Genomic DNA, 26,590 nt, shown 5'->3' with positions numbered 1-26,590 from the left:
TGGGGCAGCAGGCTGGGAGGGGCATGGGGGACCAGCACGAGCACCTGCAGGGAGAAAGCCCATCCCTAATGGCTCTGCCAGCCAGGAACGGTCCCTTCTCCTCCAAACCCTCCAACCGTGAGCAGGTTGATGCATTTTGGGATCAGGGGCTGACACCCATCCCTGGGAAACTGCCAGAGCAAGCGGCAACATGAGGAAATTCCTCCGTTTTTCCTTTTTCCTTCCACTAAATCACTGCTCAAGGCTCAAGGAGATTTTCTGCACAGCTCACTGTTGCCTTTTGAGGCCTAGAAACCTTCAGGCAAAATCTCGCTAGGATCATTACTTCACTTGCATCTTTCAGTAAAAAAAAAAACATTTCTTCCCATGTTCCTGATTTAAAGCTTTGGCCCATGTGCAATGGGAACGCATTTCTAACGTGCTTTTAGGGACGTTGTTTGCTAAAATCCACAATTTTCTCTCCAAACCAGCACTAACACACCCCTCTCTGCACACACCTGCTGTGCCCAGGTGGAGGTGAGGGAAACAGGAACTCCAGGGTTCCAGTGACCCTGGGCAGGAACAGTGGAGCTCCCTGCTCAGCTAGGAAGGTCAGGACTAAGCCTTAAAAACCTGCCTCTCACCCCTGATGCAGCTTCCCAGCATCCAGGAGCCTGGAGCAGGCTGTGGATGGGGCCGCATCCCCGAGCTGCTCCCCACCTCCCTTCCCAGCTGCTTCAGGAAAAACCCTTCTGGAGGAAAACCTGCGCCCACCAAAGCCCTTCAAGCTTCCAGAGAGCTGGCTGGCTCTGAACTGCCCCTCCCTGCACAGGGAATGGCCAGGGAGGTGCATTTTGGGGCGCTCCGTGCCCCGGCTCCCCCCCTGGAGCCCATCCCGCCGCAGGCTCTCTGCCTTAGGGCTACGGCCCCACCTCCCAGGGGGTCTTGCTGGCCCACCTGCCCGCAGGGGAGCACCCCTAGGGTCTGCTGGGTTTGGTGGGGACACGGTTATCCCCCTCCATCCCGCCCGGTCCCCCCAGCCCCGGCCGTTCCGTACGTACTGCACGCGTCGCCTGCTGCTGTGCTAGAACGAATGCCTACAAAATCCTAAAGCTATTTCTCAGGCAGTTTATGATACTTTCCCCCAACCCCGCCCCACCCCAGCCCATCCCCATCACCCGTTTTGCTCCCCCCCCACCACCCCAACCCCTCCCGGAGCTCCCAGGGATGCCGGGGACCCGTTATGTGACCCAGGTATCCAACCGCATGCGCTTTACGGAGGGGCTCTCCCCCTCGGGCTCGCTGGTGGCTCGCAGGAGACCCAGGGAGGAGCCGAAATCGGGGCGTGCGGGGTCGTCCCGCTCGCTGCTGCCCTCGTAGGAGCTGGTGTTGCTGCTGAGGCTGTCGACGGGCGAGCGGCCGGTGGGCTCGTGCCGGGGCTGGTGGGGGAAGGTGCTGAGCGGGGTGGCAGTGTTCCTCTCCCGGTTGGGCGAGACGGGCTCTGACTTGATGCTGATGTTGGGGTTGGTGTTGACAGTCAAAGTGGTGGTGTGGGACAAGTGACTCCCTTGTCTGGGGGGGGAAGAGGTTGGGAAGGGAGGAGGAGGAGGAGGAGGAGAGCACAAGGGGAGGAAGGGGGAGAAAAAGATGGAGGAGGAGATAATGGGAAATCTCTCATTATTATCTTTTTGGGTGCCTTCTACCCTCCAGTGCGCAGAATTCAGAACCCGCACACACTACAGCCAAATGAACCCACGACCATGAGCCTGGATTAGATTATTAATCTGGATTCCTAAGCACAATTATGACTTCAGACTCCTGTACCAGGAGGCACCACCACAGAGCTGGGGTCAGACCCTGTGGGCAGCACCCCTCCTTCCCCAGTGGCCCCTGATCCAGCCCCAATCCCACCCACCGTCCCTCAGCCGTGCCCCAAAGGCATGGGTGTCCCTACAGCCCTGCCCCTGCATCCCTGTGAGCTGCACAGAGCCAGCACATGGCTCTGCCAGGAAAAAACTGGGAACCTCCTCAGCCTCGACCACAGCGCAAAATTCTGTCCAGGCTTTCCACATATCCTACGGCCCCACTGGTGCAGGAGGTGCTGGCAGCTACTGAGGAAGCTGCTGCCTGCCCTGCCTGGAAAACACGCACCAGGCAGGGAGGAAACACTAAACCCCTACACAAAACCTGGTCCATCCATCCATCCATCCATATCCATCCATCCATCATCCATCCAGAGGATCTGCCCATTTCTCCCGTGTCACTCACATCAAGTTTCCTAGTGACACCGGGACCAGGTGCTGCTGCTGCGGCTGCTGCTGCGGCTGCTGCTGCTGCTGTTGCTGTTGCTGCTGCTGCTGCTGCTGCTGCTGCTGTTGCTGCTGCTGCTGCTGCTGTTGCTGCTGCTGCTGCTGCTGCCAGGCAGAGATGTTGCCAAGGGACAGCCCTCCAGGTGAGCTGAAGGCCGGCAGCGAGGAGAGCTCAGCGCTCGTCAGCTGATAATCTGCAAGGGAGGGAGCCCCGCAGTCACTTCCATGCCAAACCCGCCCCCACAGCGCCCCGGGCGCTGAGGGAGGATGGAGATGCACAAGAGACACAAACACACGGTGTGTGGGGTGGCAGTGGCACGGGGACGCTGGCCAGAGGACACGGCTCGTGTGTGCGGATGGCTCGCGTTGGAGTCACAGAACCATTTCAGCTGGGAAAGACCTCTGAGATCCAGGGCAATCTATGACCAAGCACGGCATCAACCAAGGGACATTTAAAAACCATCTAGTGCAACGTGCAGGGACACTTTCTGCTGCCCCAGATTGCTCCCTGTTCAACCTGGCCTTGGACACCTCCACCTTCTCTGGGCAACCTGTGCCAGCGCCTCCCCACCCTCAGCGTAAACCATTCCCTCCTTGTATCCGCTTGTCTTGACCCTCAGGGCACGAGCTGCTGGCAGGACCCACACCCTCCACAGCAGCCAGCAGTGCCCCTGTCCCCAGGCTCAGCCGTGGCCAGGGCAGCCGTGTCTGGCTCCCCCCAGGCAGGGCCATGAACATAGGAGACCCCCAGAGTCCCCCCCAGCCAAATGTACAGTGCCAGACACACCTCGTGCCCTGCTGGAGCAGCAAAGCCTGGCAGCTGGCACCCACCAGTGCCCGGGCATCCCCACCTGTGCCTGGGCATCCCCACCTGTGCCTGGGGCATTCCCAGCAGGGCCTGGGCATCCCCAGCTGTGCCTGGGCATCCCCACCTGTGCCTGGGGCATCCCCACCAGTGCCTGGGGCATCCCCACCTGTGCCTGGGCATCCCCACCTGTGCCTGGGGCACCCTCACCTGTGCCTGGGGCATTCTCACCTGTGCCTGGAGCATCCTCACCTGTGCCTGGGCATCCCCACCTGTGCCTGGGGCATCCCCACCAGTGCCTGGGGCATTCTCACCTGTACCTGGAGAATCCCCACCTGTGCCTGGGGCACCCTCACCTGAACCTGGGGCATCCCCACCTGTGCTTTGGGCACCCTCATCTGTACCTGGGGCACCCTCACCCTCACCTGGGGCATTCCCACCTGTGCCTAGGGCACCCTCACCTGTACATGGGCATCCCCACCACTGCCTGGGGCACCCTCACCTGTGCCTGGGCATCCCCACCTGTGCCTGGGGCATTCCCACCAGTGCCTGGGGCACCCTCACCTGTGCCTGGGCATCCCCACCTGTGCCTGGGGCACCCTCACCTGTGCCTGGGCATCCCCACCTGTGCCTGGGGCATTCCCACCTGTGCCTGGGGCACCCTCACCTGTGCCTGGGCATCCCCACCTGTGCCTGGGGCATCCCCACCAGTGCCTGGGGCACCCTCACCTGTGCCTGGGGCACCCTCACCTGTGCCTGGGGCATCCCCACCTGTGCCTGGGGCACCCTCACCTGTGCCTGGGCATCCCCACCTGTGCCTGGGATCCCCACCTGTGCCTGGGGCATTCCCACCTGTGCCTGGGGCACCCTCACCTGTATCTGGGCACCCTCACCTGAACCTGGGGCATCCCCACCTGTGCCTGGGGCACCCTCACCTGTACCTGGGGCACCCTCACCTGAACCTGGGGCATCCTCACCTGTGCCTGGGGCATTCCCACCAGTGCCTGGGCATCCCCACCTATGCCTGGAGCATCCTCACCTGTGCCTGGGCATCTCCACCCGTGCCTGGGCATCCCCACCTGTGCCTGGGGCATTCCCACCAGTGCCTGGGCATCCCCACCAGTGCCTGGGGCATCCCCACCTGTGCTTTGGGCACCCTCACCTCTCTCTGGGCACCCTCATCTGAACCTGGGGCACCCTCACCTGTGCCTGGGGCACCCTCACCTGTACATGGGCATCCCCACCTGTGCCTGTGATCCCCACCTGTGCCTAGGGCATCCTCACCTGCACCTGGGGCACCCTCATCTTTACCTGGGGCATCCTCACCTGTATCTGGGCACCCTCATCTGAACCTGGGGCACCCTTATCTGTGCCAGGGGCGTATCTGGGACAACCCCACCCACGCCAGGGACACCCCACGCGCGCCGTGTCTCGGGTGGCAGCAGGGGGCGCTGCCTGCCCGCCGTGGGGACACGGAGTTGTCACCGTGACCCCCCCCTCCAGGGGCACCCCTGGACCCTCCCCCACGCTGTCCCCACCCCTCCATGAACTCCCCGCACCCCGGGACCCTCCCCTACCCTTGCCTGTCCCATGCAGAACGCACTGAACACCCCAGTGGGGCACCTCACACCGGGGGGGATTTTACAAAGGGTGTGAAAAGCTGGTGGAGAAAGCCAGGGAGGAAAGCGCTGCTCCTTGAGGAGATGATCAAACCTTGGTCAGCCACGGCAGCCTGACACACACACCCCCAGCACACCCTCCTCACCCCCTCTCCTCCCCCTCTCTAGCTCTAATTTTGGGTGTCTCGTGGTGTGGCTGTCCCCACCCCAGCAGCACACACAGAGGTGGCTGTGCTGGTGCTGAACTGCTGCCAAATCCCCTGCACACCCCACCCAACACCCTGGCAGCGGGTTCCCTGCTCCACACCACCCCCTGCACCTCCTGTTCTGGTCTGGGAGCTCCTGACACTCACTGGTGGCACTGGCTGCCCCTGCAGCCCCCACCAGGCCTTGAGCTGGAGCTGCCCCAGGTCACAGAGCTGGGAATGGGCAGGTTTGACAGCCCAGCACAGGAAAGGGCACAGAACTGTGGCCAGAGGGCAGCTCAGCACAACTGCACCAGCCTGGAATCCAGGAACAGCCACCCAACTAAGGGGTGAGTCCTGGCAAGAACAGCCCCGGGGCTGGGAGATTGCTCAGGGCATCTGCAGCCCTCCACCCCCTATACAACCATCACCTCTGCAGCACCACAGACTCACTGAATTATTTGGGCTGGAAAGGCTGGCCAAGACCATCGAGGCTGATTGTTCCCCCAGCACTGCCAAGGCCACCACGAAGCCACGTCCCCAAGCGCCACAGTCACATCTGTTAAATCCCTCCAGGTATGGTGACACCACCACTGCCCCAGGCTGTCTGTTCCAAGGCCTGAACACCTTTTCCACATAGAAATTTCCCCTAATATCCCTGCTAAACCTCCCCTGGCACAACCTGGGGCCTTTTCTTCTTGTCCTGCCCTTTGTTTCCTGGGAGCAGAGCCCCGTCCTGGCTGTCCCCTCCTGTCAGGGAGTGACAAAGTCCCCCCAAGCCTCCTTTTCTCCAGGCTGAGCCCCCTCAGCTCCTTGTGCTCCAGATCCTCCACAAATCAAGACAATTCCTACCCAACTAAGAGGGCAGCTCTGGCAGAACCGCCAGGTTCAGGGTTTGTACCCTACAGTGGTGCCCCCCACGCTCACCCCCACAGCACCTGGGTGGGAACACAGCTCTACCCAGGGTCAGCTGGGAGAAAAAATAACTACAGAGAGCTGAAATTCAGGCCCCTCTGCTCTGAGCAAACCTCCCCTGGCACAACCTGGGGCCTTTTCTTCTTGTCCTGCCCTCTGTTCCCTGGGAGCAGAACCCAGTCCTGGCTGTCGCCTCCTGTCAGGGAGTTGTGGAGGGTGACAAAGTCCCCCCAAGCCTCCTCTTCTCCAGGCTGAGCCCCCTCAGCTCCTTGTGCTCCAGATCCTCCACAAATCAAGACAATTCCTACCCAACTAAGAGGGTAGGAATTGTGCTCCAGATCCTCCAGATCCTCCACAAATGTGCTCCTTGTGCTCCAGATCCTCCACAAATCAAGACAATTCCTACCCAACTAAGAGGGCAGCTCTGGCAGAACCGCCAGGTTCAGGGTTTGTACCCTACAGTGGTGCCCCCCACGCTCACCCCCGCAGCACCTGGGCGGGAACACAGCTCTACCCAGGGTCAGCTGGGAGAAAAAATAACTACAGAGAGCTGAAATTCAGGCCCCTCTGCTCTGAGCAGCGCACAGGGCTCAATTAAAACCTATTTTGGGGACTCTGGCTGTGCCCAGCCTGGCTGGTAAACCGCATGGTCACGCAGGGAGAGGAGCCTCATCACGCACAGCCGGCATCTCTGGGACTACACCTACTAATTTAGGAGAGGGAGTATCCAGCACGCCAGCTCTGGGCCCTTCCAGACAAGCAGCTTTTTTCACTTTTTTTTTTTTTGCAAACTTTTCTCTGAGCCAGAACAAGTTCCACAGGCAGCCAGCAAGTCCTCAGAGTCTTGGTGGAGGTCTGGCAGGTGGCAGATGAACAACCCTCCTGCTCGGGCGAGCTCACCGTCACCGTGGCCTCAGGCTGATTCCAATCCAGCAGCCCAAATCAGAGGTGTCTATGAGCAGGTCGGTTTGCATTCTTCCCAAACTTTTTGAGGGACTTATTGTGATTATTACAACACCCCCCCGAGCTCTGAGGGCCCGGGGATGGGTGTAGCTGTAATTAGCACCCACTTGCACGGTGCAAAGGGCTGCATCAGCCCTCGAAGCCCTTCTGGCTATGACAGTGAGCTCTCAGCACTCACACAATGAGCTTCCCTTGGTTTCAGTCCTGTGGAACCCTTGCACTCAACCATGGAGACTTCCACGAGCATCACTGCAGCTGCTGAGGAGCAGCAGGCACTGCCTGCAGCAGCACATTTCTCCCTGCTGCTAACCGAGGCACCTGAGGGCTCAGCCCTGGCCGGGTCCTGCCCTAGAGCTCTGCCCTGGCACCCGTGTCACAGCTCTGCCCTGGCCAGGTCCTGCCCTAGAGCTCTGCCCTGGCACCGGTGTCACAGCTCTGTCCTGGCCATGTCTCACCCGTGTCACAGCTCTGCCCTGGCCAGGTCCTGCCCTAGAGCTCTGCCCTGGCACCTGAGGGCTCTGCCCTGGCCGGGTCCTGCCCTAGAGCTCTGTCCTGGCACCCGTGTCACAGCTCTGTCCTGGCACCTGTGTCACAGCTCTGTCCTGGCCATGTCTCAGCTGTGTCACAGCTCTGCCCTGGCCATGTCTCACCCGTGTCACAGCTCTGTCCTGGCCATGTCTCACCCCTGTCACAGTTCTGTCCTGGCCATGTCTCACCCATGTCACAGCTCTGTCCTGGCCATGTCTCAGCCGTGTCACAGCTCTGTCCTGGCACCTGTGTCACAGCTCTGTCCTGGCCATGTCTCACCCGTGTCACAGCTCTGTCCTGGCCATGTCTCACCCGTCACAGCTCTGTCCTGGCACCTGTGTCACAGCTCTGTCCTGGCCATGTCTCAGCCGTGTCACAGCTCTGCCCTGGCCATGCCTTACCCCTGTCACAGCTCTGTCCTGGCCATGTCTCACCCGTGTCACAGCTCTGTCCTGGCCATGTCTCAGCTGTGTCACAGCTCTGTCCTGGCCATGTCTCACCCGTGTCAGAGCTCTGCCCTGGCCATGTCTCACCCATGTCACAGCTCTGTCCTGGCCATGTCTCACCCCTGTCACAGTTCTGTCCTGGCCATGTCTCAGCTGTGTCACAGCTCTGTCCTGGCACCTGTGTCACAGCTCTGCCCTGGCCATGTCCCACCCGTGTCACAGCTCTGTCCTGGCCATGTCTCACCCGTGTCACAGCTCTGCCCTGGCACCTGTGTCACAGCTCTGTCCTGGCCATGTCTCACCCGTGTCACAGCTCTGCCCTGGCCATGTCCCACCCGTGTCACAGCTCTGCCCTGGCCATGTCTCACCCGTGTCACAGCTCTGTCCTGGCCATGTCTCACCCGTGTCAGAGCTCTGCCCTGGCCATGTCTCACCCGTGTCACAGCTCTGTCCTGGCCATGGCTTACCTGTGTTGTATGCTGTGGGCATGGCTGAGAAGGGCAGCCCCTGTGTCAGCAGACTCGGAGTCGCCACGGAAACAACTGGTGTGGTCAGAGAGTGAGTCGCTTGAGAGACACCCAACCGCTGTGTGTTTTGCTGTGGGAGCAAACAGGGAGGGAGTTAAAGCCCAGATGGTTGGACTCGGTCATTTTCAGGGGTTGTGGTCCCCCCAGACCCCCTGGGCATGCACTGGGGCTGAGCATGGAGACCGTGGGCCAGGCAGGATTGATCCTCTGGCCATTCCACACTGCAAAGAAGCAAAGTACAAACCACGCCAGCTACGGACACTGTGGATCTTGCAACACTCATCTGCAGGTCACGGCCTTGAGTCCCCTTCCTGCCCAGGGCTGGGCTTCACCCCCCAGCACCAGCCATGCCCCCGAGTGCATGGAGGGGCAACATCAGCAGGAGGCCTCTGACAATTCCTCACTGCTTCCCAGAGGATGCGTGTGAGGCTTGCTGAGCCTCCAAGGAGTGACAAAGGGACCAAAGCAAAGCCAGACCAGCTGAGGCAGCACAGAGCTGACATCTCCCTGCAGCTCTGGCGGCCAGGAACAAGCCCCTGGCTCAAGGGAAGCTGAGCATGGCCACAGGGTTTTCAGGAGACTCTGGAATGCCTAAACTCAAAGCCCAGTGCTCAGCTGCCTCAGTGCCCTCACAAGGTTTTGGTGACTCAGGTATTAGCAGGTCCACCATGGAAGAATTCTGCCCTTGGACGGGTGCACACCAACCTCCCACCCCGGTTTTCCAGGCAGTTATGTGGGCAGATCCATAGGTCAGATTCAGCCCTGTTTACAAGGCAGATAATCTGGGCTGTCTCTGTTGATCTGATTTTAAATCAGACTCAAGAGGTTTGACTCTAATCCACCCGGCACACACGTCACCCTGTGAAGACTGGGGCAGTGCCCAGCTTAAAGCAGCCTGGCACGAAGCTGGCCGGGGCAGTGAGCAGCCTTCCTGAGGGCTCCCAGGTCCTTGCAGGGCTGGGCACAGACTCTGCAATGCTTCCCCAGGGCCAAGGAGACTCTCCTGGGACAAGGCTGGAGGCCAGAACCCTGCCCTGGCCAGCTGCAGAGGGTAGCAGCACCTGGCCGTGCAGGATTTGCTCACCCACACACCGCCCAGCCCCAGGTGCCTCCCGTGGCCTGGGCAAGGGGATTAGCAGGGCTCTAACTGCTAAAGCTCCGGGGGGCTGCAGGACAGGGTGCTCCTGGCACACATCCTGCTGGCAGCCACCCCTGGCCATGCCCACCGCTGTGGGTTAAGGGCATGGCAAGGAATGTCCCCACGGAAGGCACAGCCCTGTCCCTGTCCTGCCTGCACGAGACCAGAGGGATGCAGCCCCCACAGCCCCATCCCTTGTGCCCCTCTCTGCAGGGCCCTGCCAGGGCACAGGGACGAGTGTGGCAGTGCCACGGGGCTGGGCTGGTGGGACACCAGCTGGGCAGGCTGTGCCAGCCCCAGGAGCCTCCCCGACACCCCGAGGTGAGTGTGGGCACGTCAGCCTCAGCTGTGCTGGGGGGAGCACCCCCATTTTCACCCCGATCCATGCAGGGAGGAGGCGTGCAAGCTGCCCCCCACATGGTGCCACTCACGCCGTGCCCACAGAACGCTCCCAGCTGGTGCCACACCATGCAGCATGCGCCCAGGGGAGGGACCCTGCTGGCCCTAGGAGTGGGGAGAGAAACGGGGGACACCTCTCTGAACCCCGTGAGGGAGGAGAGCACACCCAAGAGCTGCAGGAGCGGCGCCGAGGGTGGCAGGGCCGGGGCTGAGGGCACTGGGGACGCACTGGAGGGATTCTGGCTCATCTCACAGCTGCCCGGGAAGAGGTGGGAGCTGCCATTTGGAGAGAGGATCTGCCGGGCGGGTTGAGCAATATGGAGGGAGCAAACGTGGGGAGAAGGTTAGAGGAGCAGGGGGGACCTGTGGGGCACACACCCTGCAGTGCCCTTCCTGATGCAGCAGTGCTGAGGTGCCTGTCCCACCCTGCCCACATTTCACCACCCTCCAGCTCACTGCTGCCACCTCGGCTGGGGTGAGGACGTTTTCCACTTCGGGCAAAGTCCCCACCAGGTTAATTCAGACTGCAAGTGCCACCCCAGTGGGTTCCCACCGAATGCTGCTGCAGCGTGCAGCCAGGGGATGCCCTGGGCAAAGGGATCAGGACAAGCAGATGGGGAGGTGGGGAGTGACCGGTCTCCCTCCACCCACGGGGAAACTGAGGCACAGAGCTGCTAAGCAAGAAGGGTTTGGGGACACGAAGAGCAGCAGAATCCCTGTCTGCCAAAGCTCTGGCCCACCCTTGCCCTGGCCAAGAGTGTCTCGGTGCAGGCTGCTAGGGATTGGCTTTCTCCTGTGTTTTTGGAGAGCTGCTCCCTGCATCCCGCAGCAGCTCCTGCCCTTCCCCTGCTGGGCTGACCTGTCTCCCATCTGCCCTGCCCCAGAATAGCAACAGAGCAGAGTGAATCCTTGCCACAAACAAGGTGGCATTCACTTTGCTGGCAGGGAGAGGGAAAAAAAAAAAGCCATAAAAATAACACAGAAAACTGCCCCGTGCACAAGGGAGGTTTAGGGAGTGCACTAGCCAGCCAGTGGATTTACACAGGCTTTAAATAATATCTTTAATATGGGAAGAGCCTGATTTACTCCCTGTCTCTCATGTGCTGGCAAAGGGCCAGGTCTTCCTGTGCTGTAGCTGTGGTGGCTCCAGCAAAGCCCCATGGGCAGGTCCAGGGCAGTGGCAGCGCCCAGCTCAGCTCCACAGTCCCCAAAGGGACCCTGGCTGACCTCCCCAGGGGGACCAACACAGCAATTTTGGCCTTGGTGGAGAAACAGGCCCTTTGCAGCTCATGCCAGCTCCTTCTTTTCCACAGGGAACTGGGTTTTCCTAAGAGCCTGTTTTCCTCGGGATTTATTTTCTGCAGCGGGAGCGGACGGAACGCCGGTGCCCACATCCCACCACATTCCCAACACGGGGAGCCAGTGCCCACCCCCGTGTGTGTGCCCCACGCCTCGCCAGGGCAGGAGCGAGGGGACAAGCAGCCCGTGTGCCACCACGCCATGCACGCCCAGAGGGGAACTCACCAGAGCCAGGTGGTCCTCAGTCTGTCCAGGGAGAACAGGGAGAGAACCGAGAGCACCGTTAACTCACACAGCCCATCCCACCAGCACTGTGCCCACTGGCACCTCACCCTCGCCTCCACGGGGCACACACAGGGCAGAGTGGGGCTGGGAAGAGGGTTTGTACATCCATGGAGCACATACAAATCAGAGTGGTGCTTGGGAGAGGGTTTGTAGCAGCCATGGAGCACAAAGAGCTCAGAGGGTGCTGGGGAGAGGGTTTGTACATCCATGGAGCACACACAGCTCAGAGGGTGCTTGGGAGAGGGTTTGCACCATCCACGGGGCACACACAGCTCAGAGGGTGCTTGGGAGAGGGTTTGCACCATCCACGGGGCACACACAGCTCAGAGGGTGCTTGGGAGAGGGTTTGCACCATCCACGGGGCACACACAGCTCAGAGGGTGCTTGGGAGAGGGTTTGCACCATCCACGGGGCACACACAGCTCAGAGGGTGCTTGGGAGAGGGTTTGTAGCAGCCATGGGGCACACACAGCCCAGAGTGGTGCTTGGTGTAAGGTCTGTACCATCCATGGGACACACACAGCTCAGAGGGTGCTTGGGAGAGGGTTTGCACCAGCCATGGGGCACAAACAGCTCAGAGTGGTGGTTGGTACAGGGTTTGTAGCATCCATGGGGCACACACAGCTCACAGTGGTGCTTGGTACAGGATTTGTAGCAGCCATGGGGCACAAACACCTCAGAGTGGTGCTTGGGAGAGGGTTTGTACATCCATGGGGCACACAGAGCTCAGAGTGGTGCTTGGGAGAGGGTTTGTACCATCCATGGGGCACACACAGCCCAGAGTGATGCCTGCCACAGGGCGGTGCAGGCAGGAATCCAAGCCCTCCTCCTCAGATCTCCCCTCCAGCACGGCCCCATCCATCTCCCAGCAGTCCAGCCCCAAATTCCCCTGCGGCCTGCCCGCCGGCACCCCCTCCCAGCCCCCGGTGCCCCCCAGCCCCAGCGGGCGGGCACTCACCAGGTGGTGCATGAGTCCCTTGCCGCCCTGCGAGGTGATGACGCGCAGGTCGGGCTTGCGGCTGTTGGCCGCCAGCTGCGCGCCGTGCGACGGCGGCGGGGACTTGGCCGGGATGATCTTGCCCAGGCTGCTGCCGTTGGACACGGGCAGGAGACCCGGAGAGGCCCTGGCGCTCACGTAGCCGTTTCCTGCAGCGACACGGGGGACACAGAGGAAGGAGGTGAAGGCTGGGCGCACGGCAGTGGAGCGTGCACAGTGGGGATGGTGAACACGGGGCGATGCTGAATGCAACACACTGCAGTGGGGAATGCATGGGGATGGACACACTGCAGTGGGGAATGCATGGGGATGGACACACTGCAATGAGGAATGCATGGGGATGGACACACTGCAGTGGTGATGGACACACTGCAATGGTGATGGACACACTGCACTGGTGATGGACACGCTGCAATGGTGAATGTATGGTGATGGACACACTGCACTGGTGATGGACACACTGCAGTGGTGATGAATGCACTGCAATGGTGATGAACACACTGCAATGGTGAATGCATGGTGATGGACACACTGCAATGGTGGTGAACACACTGCAATGCTGAATGCACAGCTGTGGTAAACATATGCATGGTGAGTGGTGCTGCGCTGGGGCTCCGTGAGTGCTCCACGAGCGCTCCTCCTTGTGGGAGAGCAGCACCACATCCCCCCAGGCTCCCCAAAACCCTCCTGCACCCCAGCAGTCTCACCCTGCGGGGTGAAGCCGGGACAGGCAGCAGCCCCGAGCCCACAGAGCGCAGGGCAGCTCCTCAACCTGCAGGGACTCCCCCTTGTTCCTGCAGCAACACCCAGCAAATCTCAGAGCCTGATCTGCAGCCAGGCTCTGTCCCTGCTTTGGCTGGGCACGGCAGCCCTGCCAAGATGGGTAATTACTGGCACATTCACTTTTAAGGTCTCTTTATGGTACTGGGGCAGTGAAAAGGGGCTGTGGCAGAGCGAGGACTCAGTTCACTGCTCCCACTGTCCCTTTGAAGATCTAAGGTTCCCTCCTTCTCCTCCTCCTGCTGCCCCACTTAAGGATTTTATGTGCAAAGAGAGGGGGGGAAAAAAAAAGAAGAAAGGAAAGGAAGAAAAAAATAAAAAGGAAAAGATTTGATGAACATCAGGAAAGGAATAAATTGGATCAGATTACTGTTCTGATGAGGGTTGGTTTTTTTTCATGAATAGGCCCCAAAGATAGAAAGGCGTTCAGCAATCACCAGGATTCAGCCCTCATATTCATTGCACGTTAGGCCGGGAAAAATAGGTCGCTGATTGCATTATTAATCACATCCAGCATTGCGCTGCATCTGCACTTCAGCAGGGGCTGCTGCCACCACCACTGCAGCGTGGGGGGCTGAGCACCAACCCTGCCCCCCCCGGAGCTGTCCTGGGCTGCACACAGCAGGCACAGGGGGTGGCAAGGCTCCCCTGGATCCCACGGATGGCACCGGGCACTGCTGCCCCAGCAGGCGCCTGGGAGCTGCCCTCAGTGCCACCCCCGGCGGCTGGGCTGCTGCAGGCTGGCAACTGTGGCATCCGTGTCCCTGATGGAGGGACAGGACCGGCCTTCCTGTCCCCAGGGAGGTGTCCTCCCAGTCCCAAACCAGCGTGAGCAGCCGTGCATAAGGCACGTGCCTGGTGCATCAGGCCCTGGCACCTCTGTGCACTGTGAGCTGCTGGGATCCTGCTTGCAGGGGCATTGGCTTTTAGATTTATTAACAACAAAGGTGCAGAAATTCCTCAGGTGACCTGCGGTGCTGGCGGCCACGAAAAAGCCAAAAGAAACGTTAAACCCTTTGATATTCTCCTTCCCAAGGCCATGGAAAAGCCAAAAGAAACGTTAAACCCTTTGATATTCTCCTTCCCAAGGCACCACTGGCATGGAGGCACACGGGGCTCTCATGGTGACTCCCTGTTTGAGGCACACCATGTTATCTCTGTATCACCTGGGGCGTGGGTTGGGGTGGCTCCCCGTGCTGGAGAGGAGCTGCTTTGGGTTCCAGTGCTGCCACTCACCCCCAAAGATGGGTGGCCTTGGGCTGTCACTGCTGCTGTCATTGCCATGTCCACCCAGCATGGATCCGGCCAGCCCTGTGAGCCAGAGAGAGAAGGGCTACACTCCCACCAGGACTTCCCAACCAAGGGCCCCCACCACAAAAGGAGTCTAAAAGAGGAGCCCTCTGGCCTGCCTTGGCACCACCCTGGAGTGAATTTGAGCGGGGACAGGGCTCAGCATCCCCCCCACGGGCCGGGCGGGGTGGACGGGGCGCTGCATCCTGAGGGTGGCACACGCCTGGGAGCGTGGGCAGGATGCAGGGATACAGCGACATCACTGCAGGATCCGGCCACAGGCACCCGCAGCTGATGACTCAGAGGCAGCAGGTGATCACTCAGTGCTGCAGAGACTGCAAGGGAGGAGAAGGAGGAGGAGGAGGAGGAGGAGAAGGAGGAGGAGGAGGAGGAGGAGGAGGAAGAGACGTACCAGGTATTTGAAAACTGCAAGCGCAGTGCCAGAGCCGGAGCCAGAGCCACAGTCCCCTCCCAGAGCCACGAGGGGACCCCAGGGAGGGCGGGGGTCTGGGGACAGCAGGGGCCCGGGGCTGGCCACAGCCGGGCTGTCCCTGCTCTCAGCCCCGTTTCCTGCAGCAGGAACGCGGGGAATGCTCCTGACGTCAATGCTGACATTCAGGGGCCCTGCCAAGCTCTGCGCCCGCCATGGCTGCTCCGACAGCTGCCATGGGGGCGGCCGCGGGGAACGGGGGCCCCGGAGCTGCCTGGGGGCCGTGGCACAACGGCCCCTTCCCTCTGCCCTCAAGGATCAGCACGGCTCCGTGCTGGGTGCCGTGAGAGCCCAGGGAGACGCTGCCCCACAGACCACCCCGGCAGGTTTTGCTCTGTGAGGAAATGCCCCTGGTGCTGGCACGGTGCTGCCCAGCACAGGGAAATGGCTATTCCTGGCAGGAGAGGGCAGGGGATGGGGTGGGGTGGCCACGGCGCTGCAGCACCACAAGTGGACCAAGCCCACCCAAAAACCAGTGGGACCTGGCTCCGGTTTGGTTTTAGCTGGGGGCAATGTGGAATTCCACACTCCTCCTCCGCGCTGTGCCTGGGCACCTACTGCAAAAAGGCCCGGAAGGGGTGAGGAGCCGGGCTCAGGAGCAAGGCTGCCTTTGCCCTGGGATGGATGGCATCCACCCTGCCAAGCCTGGGCCCGCTGCCAGGCGCAGTGCCCAGAGCAGCAGCTGCTTCCCAGCAGTACCCAGGGCCGTCGCCGGTTTTTGGGCTGTGCCTACCCCAGCAGCGGCCCAACATCCCTCAGCCTGCAGATGGCAGAGGCAGATGTGGGGATGGAGATATCGTTAGTGCATTTTACAGCTGAGGAGCTGAGCCATGAGGCCTGAGCCTCATTAGCACTGAGGCTCTCACAGTGGAAAAGGCCCTTAATGAGCTTCTTTTCCTTGCAGTAAAGTTCCTTCACAGGGCCCAAGCAGGAGGAGGAACTGGGTGTTAATTGATCACCCGAGGATGGCGGAGAATTGGCTGCAGCACCAAGAGCTAAACCCAGAGCTACCCAAATGCTGGCTCTTTGGGGGTCACCTCCCTGCTCTGCAGCTCTCCCCGGAATCCTGGGCAGACGGAGATTCCTTGGTCACTGGTGACTCCACTGAAACCAGCACCCCCAACAAAGGTGGCCTGGAGCTCCACATGCCAACCCCTCCCACTGCCGAGAGCAGCAAAACCTTCCCCAGTGCTTCCCTATGGACCAGCAGGGCTCAACAGCAAAGCAAAATCCTGCGGGAGGTGCGGGGGAACCGAGGGCAGGAGCGCCACGTGGAGCCAGGGGCTGAAAGGCTCCTTACTCACCCACGGGGCTCGGGCAGGCTCCGTTGGTGTTGTTCAGGTCTCCCCCAAGCATCGCCCCTGGAAAGCAAGCGGAGAGGTGGGGTCACCATCAGAGCAGGAACAGGGGGAGCATCCCCGCTTTTGGGGGGCACGAAGGCAGGGAGCAGAGTGGAGGAAGGCAGAGGTAAAAAAGCAGGACTGCCTCGCCGGGGAGAAAGTGCTGGGCAAAAGGAGCAGCATTCCTGGTGACCGGGTTGGGAAACGTTATCCAGGCAGATCCGTTTCCTTTGGGAAGGAGCCAGGTGCACAGGAGCCTGCTCCAAAGGAGGCAGCTTGGAAAACACTGCAGCTATTCTACTCCAAGCCCCGCTTTGGGGGACACGGGGCTGGTGCTGCTGGGGGAGAGAGAGCCCCAGCAGCATGACGGGAGACAAAATCCCCCCTGTAATGTTCACACCGATGGAAACCATCCCACACTGCCACAGCGACCCCGACTCCCACGCTCCCAACGCTTGCAGCAAAGCCCCGACGCTCCCCACCAGGCCGGGAAAAACTGGACCTTTTTTATTCCCAAAAAACCAGAGCGTTTTGCCTCGCCTGGAAGAAGACTTGATCTTTCTTCTGCCTTGTTATGAAGTTATTTCTGAAAGCCACCTATTCCCCAGCCGGGGCTGCCTGACCACGCCGCGGGCGGCGACTGCAGCCAAGAGCCGGCGCGGAGGCTCCGGAGCTGCGACCGCAGTCAACCCGGAGCCCTGGGCTGGCCACCAAGGGGCTTTCGGTGCCAAACCCCACCTCTAACCACTGCCCAGCCCTTCTCTACCCAGCTGGGGAAACCTGAGACACGAATCTTTATCCAGCCCGTGGCTCTCAGCTTCGGGCTTGCAGCGAGCCCCTGAAAGCCGGAGGAGGGTGGCAGGGCAGGGAAGCGCAGTTGCTCCCCGTACGGGAGCAGCGCTGGTCCCAAAAATTGTAGGGCCTGAGAAAGGGCGAAGCGACCCACCAGATGTGGCAAGCATGACGCTGCAGCTCTCCCCCCTCAAGGGATGCAAAGCCAGAGGTCCCCGTGCCTCCAAAGTCCCAGACAAGGGGCTCCACCAGGGTTTCGTGGCTGTGCCCTGCTGTGGGACCCCACCTGCACCCCAGGCACTGGTGCCTCTGCTGCCAGAGAGGGCTCACCTCCTTGGGGGAGTGATGCCAAGCCCACCCCCGGCCCCGTACACCCCCCTTGGCTGCCCTTCTCCCACACCATCCCCGAGGCAGCAGCACCAGGCACTGTCAGGGTACCCACCCAGCACTCGCTGTGCATTTGCTTTGGAAACAACACAACCAGCTCTGGTGCAATGCTAAAAAAAAAATGTAGGGGGGGGAAAAAAAGGAGTTTTTCTAACATGCGAGGCCCTGGCTCCTATAAACAGGATTTCTTCCGTGTCCCAGGCAGCGAGTGAATGAGACACAGATGGCTGGACTTGGAACACCTCTGCGCTCACAACCACAAAATGATCCCCCTCAAACGAGCAGGGAGTGAGCTGGAAACAGCCAGCCCCCAGAGGGGTCTGCTTTACCAGGAAGCCTCTTCTGCTCTCAGCTGAGGGGCCTCAGAGAGGGCAGGAGATCCCTGCAGCCGCAGCGACGGCTGCCTGTGCCCGAGCAGGGCTCTGCCACCCTGCCTGCAGTGAAATGCTGCTCCCTGGGACCAGCCCTAGAGCAGAATGACCCCTCTCCTGCAGCTCCGGGGCCTCATCCTGACACCTGAGTACTTCGAGGCACCTCGGAGACCGTGGTGAGAGCAGTGAGCGAACAAGCTGCCTCTGAACCACGGTTCCTGCTGCATCCCAGCCAGGCCGTTCCTCCTGCTCACCCTGACCCAGGACACAACCTGCTTCTGGAAGCACCCCCCGGCCTTCTCTCCAAATCCATCCCCTCTGCAAAGCTCCCCAGAGCTCTCAAAGCCCAGGGGCACAGCTCAGGACCCAAACGTCCGGGTGGTCACCGGCACCAGCTCTGCCATTTGCAGCCTGGGCGACTTTTACAGACCATCGGTGACACCCAAAAGAGCAGAAATATTATTTATGGTCATAAAAGAGAGCCGGGCTGTGGTCACACATCGACCCTGTCCCCCCTGTCACTGCATGGGTGACAAGTGCTCTCCCCCACCCTTGTCCCGTGCCACCCATTGCTGGTCCCTGCTGGAAATGACTGCTCCTCAGATCTGTCAGCAGAGCCCCGTGAGTAATCGCCCACAGCCGACTGCAAGCAGCACAGCCCGACTCAGAACAGCCCTTTTTAGGAGCCAGACCCATGTCACCGCAGTGCCACCGGCGAGTGGGATGCCAGCAGCCACCCCCGAGCCCGGGAATGGCGCCAGGTGACTCATCCTGCACTGCCCAACCCAACCCGGATCCCTGCAGGGATGCAGCTCTCCCAGAGATGGAAGTAAGGTGGGGAGGCTGCCCTCAGTTTGGGGCCAAGGCACAAACACGGCACCAACGGCTGCCAGGAGGGCAGCAGCACACCCTGAGGGGCAGCAACCCTTCCAGGGCGCTTCTGGCACCCACAGGTGGACTCCTGGACAGGGGACAGAAGCAGCAGAGGTGTCCCCTCCCTCAGGGATGCCCCATGGCGGGTGCTGCAAGCCCAGCCAGGCAGGAAGGATGAGGAGGCGAGGCTGCAAAGGGGCTCCCGGCGGGGCTCACCTGCACTGGCTGGCCGCTGGGGCAGCCCTGGGGACACCGTGTTCCTCTGCAAGGCCGGCTGCTGCGGGGACAGGAGCCTGGGGTCTGTCAGCGAGGAGGTCACGAGGGACTGGGTCACCAGCGAGCTGCCCGGGTTGCTGAACTGCAGCGTGTTCTGGTTGGTCACCGGCACCGTCACGGGCATGGCGAAGTTGGGAGCGGGCACTGTGGACTGAACAGAGAGCAGGGGGTGAAGGGGAGCCGAGTTCCTGCGGCACAGCGCAGCTGCTGACCAAAGGGGACACTCGGGCTCCTCAAACCTGCACCGCTGACCTGCAGAGCTGTGCTCAAACCCACACTGGCACTTTGGGGGGGATGCACCAGAGCCCGGCTCCCCACCAGGGAACACCAGGAAGAGCAGTGGGCCATCCTCTCGGACACACCTGAGCTCTGCAAACAACTGCTTGGGCCTCTTTTTCAGGCTGTATTCATTTATCCCCTGTGCTTTCAGGGCAGGCAACAAGGAGAGGCTGGGAGCAGCTCAGAGCATGAAGGTGGGCACCAGCCTGGTGGTCTGCCCCCACCAGCACTGACAGCAGCCGAGCTTGGCACTGCTCTTCACCCCAAGCAGGACTCTGTGAGGCCGTTCCTCAGCCAGCAGTGGATCCCCACTCTGGGCTGGCACTGCTGCCGGTGGCCAAGCACCTGGGAAAGACTCCTTTTGCTCCTGGGTGACTCTGGGATCCATCCCGTCTCCTCTGGGAGCTGCTGGGAAGGGCAAGCTGACCCCAGGGATGCAGGAGCATCGCTAAGGCCCTATCCTTGGCTGCAGGTTGAGGACCAGCTTCACCTACCGGCGTCCCGCGGGAGCCAGACCCGCCGCGATTATCCCAGCCGTGTCTTATGTCACTGATTTGCTCTTCGTTAACAGGAGCTGGCACCTGCTTAGAGGCTTTAGCACGGGCTTTGCTTAAGTCCCACTTTAATTTGCTCCGGGATGGAGAGGGAGAGCAGCCCAGCACTGAACAGGGGCCAGAGGTGGAACCCCACAAGCTGCACCAGCGAGGGGAGAGGCAGCTGAGGTCTCTCCACTGCAGCAGGTGCCCGTCCCCGCTGCCTTGTCCCCTCTCCTCCAAAAATCTGCTCCTGTACAGGTCCCGCTCCTTAGGTGAGAGAGGGGGATGGCAGGAAGGAGTAGGACAGTGCTCACCCACGCCTCCCTGCCAGGAACTCTCCCCACCTGCCTCCCAAGGGCATCCTGTCCTTCAGAGATAGCCCGCGGCCGCAGCCAAGCCACGAGGACAGCGGCTCTGAGCCTGCGCCGTGGCACCGCTCCTGGGGCTCAGCAACTCCTACACCACCAGGGAGAGCTGGAACACGGAGCCCTCCCTCCGCTCAGCCCGGGAGCTCATCCTGCACGGCAGCAGAATCAGAGCAGGAGGAGGAGGAGGAGGAGGAGGAAGGTTTCTTGGGCGTCGCACGAACAGCGGAGCAGCGTTGCGTAATGAATCGCTGCCAACGCGTCCACGCGCTCCCAGGGAGGGAGAGGAAGAGCTGAAGCTCCTCCAAACCACCAATGCCACAGTTGGATACACCGATCCCAGAGCTGAGGTTGGCCTTAATCCAGCTGCACCCCACTGCACCTGCAGACAGGTGTGAGGCCGACACTGCCCGGCACAGCCAGGACACCCAGCCCCGGAGAGGGCAGTTTGCACGTGGGTCCAAAGTCTGGGGGAGAAGATGCACACATCAGCCAAAATCCACCATTTCTGCTCTTGTTAGAAGCGAGGGCAAGCCCAGAGGCAGAAGCCCCAGCGAGGCCCTTCGTTAGCAGACGCGGCTGTCGTTAATCGGCCCCGGCCGGGTTAGTTCTGGTCACACACAAAACCAACCCAGCGTTAAAAAAAGGAAAAGCGTCTTCTTCAACCGCACACTCCACCTGCGCTGCCCGGCCCCTTGCTGCCAGGGAGGTTTAGTGGGGGAGCCAGATGCTGCGCCCTGATTAGGAGCCACCCGGCACTCGAATGCCACCTGCTGCAAGGACTTCTGGGCACACGCTGTCCCTTCGGATTGGCACGCCAGGATGATGGGGAGCCTACTCAGGGCCCTCCCTTCCCAGGAGACACATTCCGAGGCTGAGCAGCCCCTGCTCATGAGGGTGTTCTGCACTAAGGACGAAGCTCAGGTGGCTTTTCAGCCGATTTTCCACCAGTGCCAGGTGCTGGGGGGGTGCATGTCCTGCTGGGGCTCTCTCTACTCCCACCCCACACAGCCTGGTAGGGTGGGAACCTGCACCCCCCTAGTGAAACCAGGGAGGCTGAGGTAGATCCGTGTCCTGGCAGAGCTAATCCTGCCCTGAGCCCCTCTGATGGGGCTGAGCTCATTGTCACAGCAGAGCTGCAAGAGATCATCACTCTGCATCCCCTGCACTCCATCACCACATCCTGCACCTCCTCAGCCCTCCCAGGTCTCAGGGGCAGCCTCCCCACCCCCTCCACCCTGAGAATCTAGGGGATCAAAGTGCAGATTTTGGGATCCTCGCGAGGCCCGTGGAGCAACACGGCGCTGAGTCAGCAAAACAAAACCTGGGGATTTCACAAGGCCCGGCTCTTGACAAAAGCCAGAATTTTAACTTGTGGGGGCTTGCAAAGCACAGAAGGGCAGGTTATTTGGGGTGGGGCTGCGTGTGTCACTTTTGCTGGGCTGCACCCACCCCTGGACAGGAGCCTCCCCCCTGCTCCCGCAGCATTAATTACTGCTGCAGCAACTCGGGGCTAATCCCCTGAAGAGCCCTTGCCTGCATCAACAGTCTCTGCTCCCTTGAACTAACAACTAATTTGAAACGTGTCCCCCTCCTCCTCCCGTCTCCTGACACAAATCCCTTTCAGCAGTGTCCTGATGCCACCCCAGTGCCAGTGACAGCTCCGGGATCACAGGCTAAAACCTCCCTGGATTTCTGCCACAGCCACCAGCTGCCCTGAGGGCTCGGTGGATTTGGGGGGAATTAATGTGGAATAGCCCAAACCAGGCTGAGCTGTGCAAGGATGTGAGAGGTCGGTACCCGCCACCAGCTCACAGGAACACCGGGATCTTAACCCAGACAAAAATCTGGCTTTTTTGAGGAAAAGCGGGTGAAAAAGGAGACCCTAATCCAGTTCTTGCAGTAGAGGAGAGCAGACAAGCAACATCATCCTGCACTGCCTGGCCAGAGCCAAGGAGGGCCAGGAATACCAGAGCTAGTAGGAATGATTCTCCCGAGGATGGGCAACAGGAAGGGCACTCAAGAGCCAGGTGCATTCAGGGCTGCAGGGGCTGTTGGCATCGGCTCCCGAGGCACGGCACGGCTCCAAAGCAAAGCCATGCAAAAATCCACCCCCCCATCACCTGGAGGCACCGGGGAGGGGACCAGGGGGGCTGCAGGCCACCAGCTACTCACTGCGAGCCGGTAACTCTGCATCATTTTATCAAACTCCTCATCAATCTTTTTATATTTCTCTTCCGTCTGCGGGGTCAGCGCAAACACTTCATCCCCTTCCGGGCTCTCGCACTCCCTGTGCTTCTTGTTCAGCGCCTGTTACGTGTGGGGGGGACACGGGGGTGTCGGGGAGGGAGCGGGGACGAGGGGAAGTCGAACAGAAGAGAAACAAAACAGAAAAAGAACATATAATGAAGGATTTCCAGCCACGGGCAGGTACTTACACCATATCTCTTGAACAGGATATCCAGATCCTCGCTGCCTTTGCGGTATTTATCCTCCATCAAGGGGCTCTGGTCTATGGAGTCGTCGCCGTCGGGCTCTGGGCTGTCACAGCCGTTAAAACCTTTCTTTCTTAACGTCTGAAAACACAACCGGAACAGTCTGAGAGCGGGCAGCGCAGGTGGGGAACACGGGCAGCCCCCCGTGCAAAGCCAGGGCACCACAGAGAATGTTATGTCTGCTCTGGGGTGCCCTGACCCCCAGGGCAGCACTCACTGTGACCCTCATTCGTGGAGGAAGTTTCCTAGACTTCAAGACGGACTGGAATCCACAAAAGTGTGAAATAGATTGTAGAGAGTAGTGTAGGTGCATCACTTGGTGAGAAATTTAGGGTTTGGGGTTTTTAGTGTGTTGTGGATGGAAGCAAGATGGAGGGCACAGGGTGTCCTCCTGGGTTTCTTCTTCATGCTGCTTCTTCCTTCTTCTTGTAGTTGGGCAGAAAAGCCCATATTGGGGCTCTTTGGGATCAGTTATTGGGTTAAAAGGGAGAATAATCCAGGTGTCAACTCTTAACTGGATAATTTAGTCTTAAAAGACCTTGTACCAAGAGACTGTTGGCCATTTTGTGCCTCCTAATGAAAAGCTGCAGAACTCACAGCAGTGAGACTGTTTTACTGAGAAGAAATAATAAACACTTGGGTCCAAACATGACCATCTCAAGAGCCTTCAATACAGAAACAGAGAAACCAACAACTGGTACTGCCAGAGGTCCCCCCAAAAACATCCCCTGGCCTGCACGGACCAGGACCTGCCCCTGCACAAATCAACAGCATCACTCCAACACGTCGCTGACCTCAGTGGGGTTCAAAAATCAGGATACAGCCCCTGGGGTTTGATGCCAGGGTGTCTCTAATTTAGGAATTACAGCATGGGGTGCAACAGAGAGAAATTTCCTTGTTTTCAAAGGTTCTGTTTACACCAGGACTGAATTTGGCCCTGCATGAACTCAGGCATCTTTGTCACTTTCAGGTGCCACAACATCAGGGGAAAAAAGGGAAAAAAAAACCTTCATGCTCTTTGCAAAAAACAGGGAAAACCTGCTCGCAAACAGCCAAATAGGAAAATAAACCCCAAAATTACAGGCAAATTGTCAAATTTGACAGGACTCCCTGCCAAAAGCAGCCAAGTGGCATTTGCCAAATGCAAAGGTGCCACAGGAAGAGCATCACACGGCAGGGCACGTGGCACGGTGACAGCTGTGAGCCCTGCTGGGGGTGACACAGGGGGTGACGGTGACAACACTGGGCAGCAAACCCCACGCCAGGACTGGGCTCACCAAGAGGAAAGGTCCTGGGCACTGCTACATCGAGGTAATGAGGTGAGACAACCACTCCTCAACTCCTCAACTCCAGGAGGAGCCCGGTGACACCCCAAAGTGCCTCTCTCATATCCAGCAGCCCACCGAGATCCACTTGGAATCCTTTTTATTTTCAACACACCAAAAGCCATTAGGCATTATGAAGGAACCAGCACTTGCCAACTCTTTTTTTTTTTTTTTCCTTTTTTCAGGAGTCAAAGATACAGAATTTCCTGGAAGTCTTGCTCCCTTTTAGTGCCAAATTCAGCAGGCAAAAAAAAAAAAAGAAAGAAAAAAAGTCTTGACAATTCTCTGTCTTCCTAAACAGCAACAAACATCTCGGTTCTGAGGCCAAAGCAGATTTGGGAGTGGCTCTTCAACTACCTGAGAGCTCCAGGAAACGCAGGGCCTCTGGGGGAAATAAAACCCTGGAGTGAATAAAACCCAGGATGCCTCCAGGCAGGCTGGGAACGCTGCTGGCAGGATTTGCTCAGCACCACAGGTCGGGCTCAGTGGATCCTTTTGCCAGGTAGCCACGGCCAAGCAACAGGCGCCACACCCAGCCCAGCCCGTCCTCCATCCAGCTGAAGCTTTCCACAATATTTTCCATTAAAATCACTCCTTCCTGGGCCTTCCCAGGCGCCGCTTTCACCCTGGATCCAGTGGCAGAGGGGAAATGTCCTTGTTCACACACAGAAGGACCCAACTCACTCCTGGCTGTGGCGCCACCTGATGCCCTGTCTGCTGTCACCAGTAACTCCTGACTAATAATAATTATTAACAAATTAACGGTCACTAATAATTCTTCTGCCTAACATTAATATTACGCCTAATAATACTTAGTAATTCCTGGTGTCCCTAATTCCTGTGCTGACTGTCTACAGGGCAAGGCCCTGGGAATCAGCCATGAACGGGAGATTCCCAGGCCTTTTTCTGCAGATTCCCGAGGATTTTTCCCTATTATTTTTCTATTTTTGTACGTGTCCTTGTTTGTTCTCAGAACGGCCCAAAAGAGGAAGAGGTGCTGCTGGTGGGGAAGGAACAGCTTTGCTTTTTTTTTTTGTTTTGAAACTGCTTTTTGTGGATTTTTTTTTTCTTTTTTCCAAAACCTTTTGTTTCGCCGACGCAGCCGAAAGACGGAAAGTTGAGCTTTTCTCTAAAAAAAAAAAAAAAAAAAAGTTTTTTCCTTTTTCTCTTTCAGAGGCAAAACGGAAAAAAAAAAAAAAAAGTTGTTCCATGAGCAGTGAAGCAATGAAGCTGGGTTTCCTTCAGGCACTGCAGAGACTCTCTGGGGTCTAACACAGGGCTGTGCCCACCTTGACATGATTCCCTTCGCAGGGACAGGAGCTGAACCTCTCATCTCTGACCTCCCATCCCTGCCTGGGGATCAGCAAGGTCAAAAAAAAAATCCAAATCAAATCAAAAATTAAAAAAAAATAAATTAAAATCGAATCAAAATTTTAAAAAAAATCCCTGAAAACTCCTCTCCTCCAGCAACAGCTGCTGGCAGGTTCAGAAGCTGCGGGGATGGACGAGCCACTGCCATGCCCCAGGCCCCCCAAAGGAGGGAACCTCACAACGGGATTTTCCAAGAGGTTTCAGCCGAGCAAAAACATCCTTTCTAACACCTGCAGCAACGCAGCCACCAGGGAGGTTTTTAGGCAGCTCCCAGCACCCTCAGCTCTGCCCGTATCTGACACCCCAACCAAGCACAGGGATGAGCACAGGGCTGCCACCACCAACCCCAGCATTTTGCCATTTCTAAGTCCACACAAAATCATCCTAGGAGGTGTTCCCTCAGCAAGAGTGTCGAGGAAAGCAGTGGGACGGGGTGGATGTGGCTCTGCTCACCCCTACCCTGAGGTTCCCCAAAGGAGGGAACCTCACAACGGGATTTTCCAAGAGGTTTCAGCCGAGCAAAAACATCCTTTCTAACACCTGCAGCAACGCAGCCAGGGAGGTTTTTAGGCAGCTCCCAGCCCGTATCTGACACCCCAACCAAGCACAGGGATGAGCACAGGGCTGCCACCACCAGCCCCAGCATTTTGCCATTTCTAAGTCCACACAAAATCATCCTAGGAGGTGTTCCCTCAGCAAGAGTGTCGAGGAAAGCGGCGGGACGGTGTGGATGTGGCTCTGCTCACCCCATACCCTGAAGCAGCTGACAGCATCACCCCTTCATCTTTCCCCAGGTCCCTCTCTGTGGGCCTAATCTGCTCTCCCCAGGCACCAACGGTGTAAAATCAGCCATAACTTCATTATCTACGAGACCCAGAGTTCCTCGCAGGGTGGGCAGCTGAGCTGTGAGGGGCAGCTGTGGTGTCCCCATCCCTGCCCCTGCAGGAAACCCACCAGCAGCCAGGAAGCGCCGAGCCAGAGAAAAAACCAAAAAAAATCCTTCCCGGAGATGGGATTGTGAAGCTGCGAGCTGGGACAGCGACCCTGAGCTGGCACTGTGACCTTGGGGTGGGACGGTGACCTGTACCACGGCGAGGAGCTGCAGGGAAGGGGACGGGGACGGGAAGCACCGGCGGCGGGGAGCGACCGGGATGCAGGGGCAGCAGGACACGAGCCAAGGCAGCGGGGCTTGCAGCAATCTGCTGCTCGACCAGAGCTCGGGGACA

The 26,590-nt window shown here is 59.2% G+C and overlaps 1 protein-coding gene and 1 long non-coding RNA gene across 2 annotated transcripts in view; both read right to left on the bottom strand.

Moving 5' to 3' along the window:
* Positions 1-1,169: 1,169 nt before the first annotated feature.
* On the bottom strand, positions 1,170-22,897 carry MEF2D (myocyte enhancer factor 2D). The gene is made up of 11 exons (XM_038161718.1): positions 22,886-22,897; positions 22,612-22,749; positions 22,349-22,483; positions 18,934-19,144; positions 16,259-16,315; positions 14,411-14,485; positions 12,356-12,543; positions 11,338-11,358; positions 8,217-8,346; positions 2,248-2,482; positions 1,170-1,551 (listed from the first exon to the last, which is right to left on the bottom strand). Exons 1-11 carry the CDS (start codon positions 22,895-22,897, stop codon positions 1,221-1,223), a joined length of 1,533 nt encoding a protein of 510 aa, XP_038017646.1. The 3' UTR covers positions 1,170-1,220.
* A 199-nt stretch (positions 22,898-23,096) lies between these two features.
* LOC119711649 overlaps positions 23,097-26,590 on the bottom strand; it is a 15,756-nt gene continuing 12,262 nt past the window's right edge. Inside the window, exon 3 of the long non-coding RNA XR_005259746.1 lies at positions 23,097-23,614. This is a non-coding gene — a long non-coding RNA (uncharacterized LOC119711649). The remainder of the gene's footprint in view (positions 23,615-26,590) is intronic.

This window comes from Motacilla alba, chromosome 25 (assembly GCF_015832195.1).
Source record: "Motacilla alba alba isolate MOTALB_02 chromosome 25, Motacilla_alba_V1.0_pri, whole genome shotgun sequence".
Lineage (NCBI taxonomy): Eukaryota > Metazoa > Chordata > Aves > Passeriformes > Motacillidae > Motacilla > Motacilla alba.
This window is presented reverse-complemented; position numbering and strand designations above follow the sequence as displayed.

Coding starts and splice junctions, on each gene's coding strand:
- MEF2D (XM_038161718.1), bottom strand. Junction 14,486..16,258: donor AGCCTGCCCGAGCCCCGTGG/GTGAGTAAGGAG, acceptor TCTGGCTCACAG/GGCTGGCCGGATCCATGCTG. Junction 1,552..2,247: donor GTGTCACTAGGAAACTTGAT/GTGAGTGACACG, acceptor TTCCCCCCCCAG/ACAAGGGAGTCACTTGTCCC.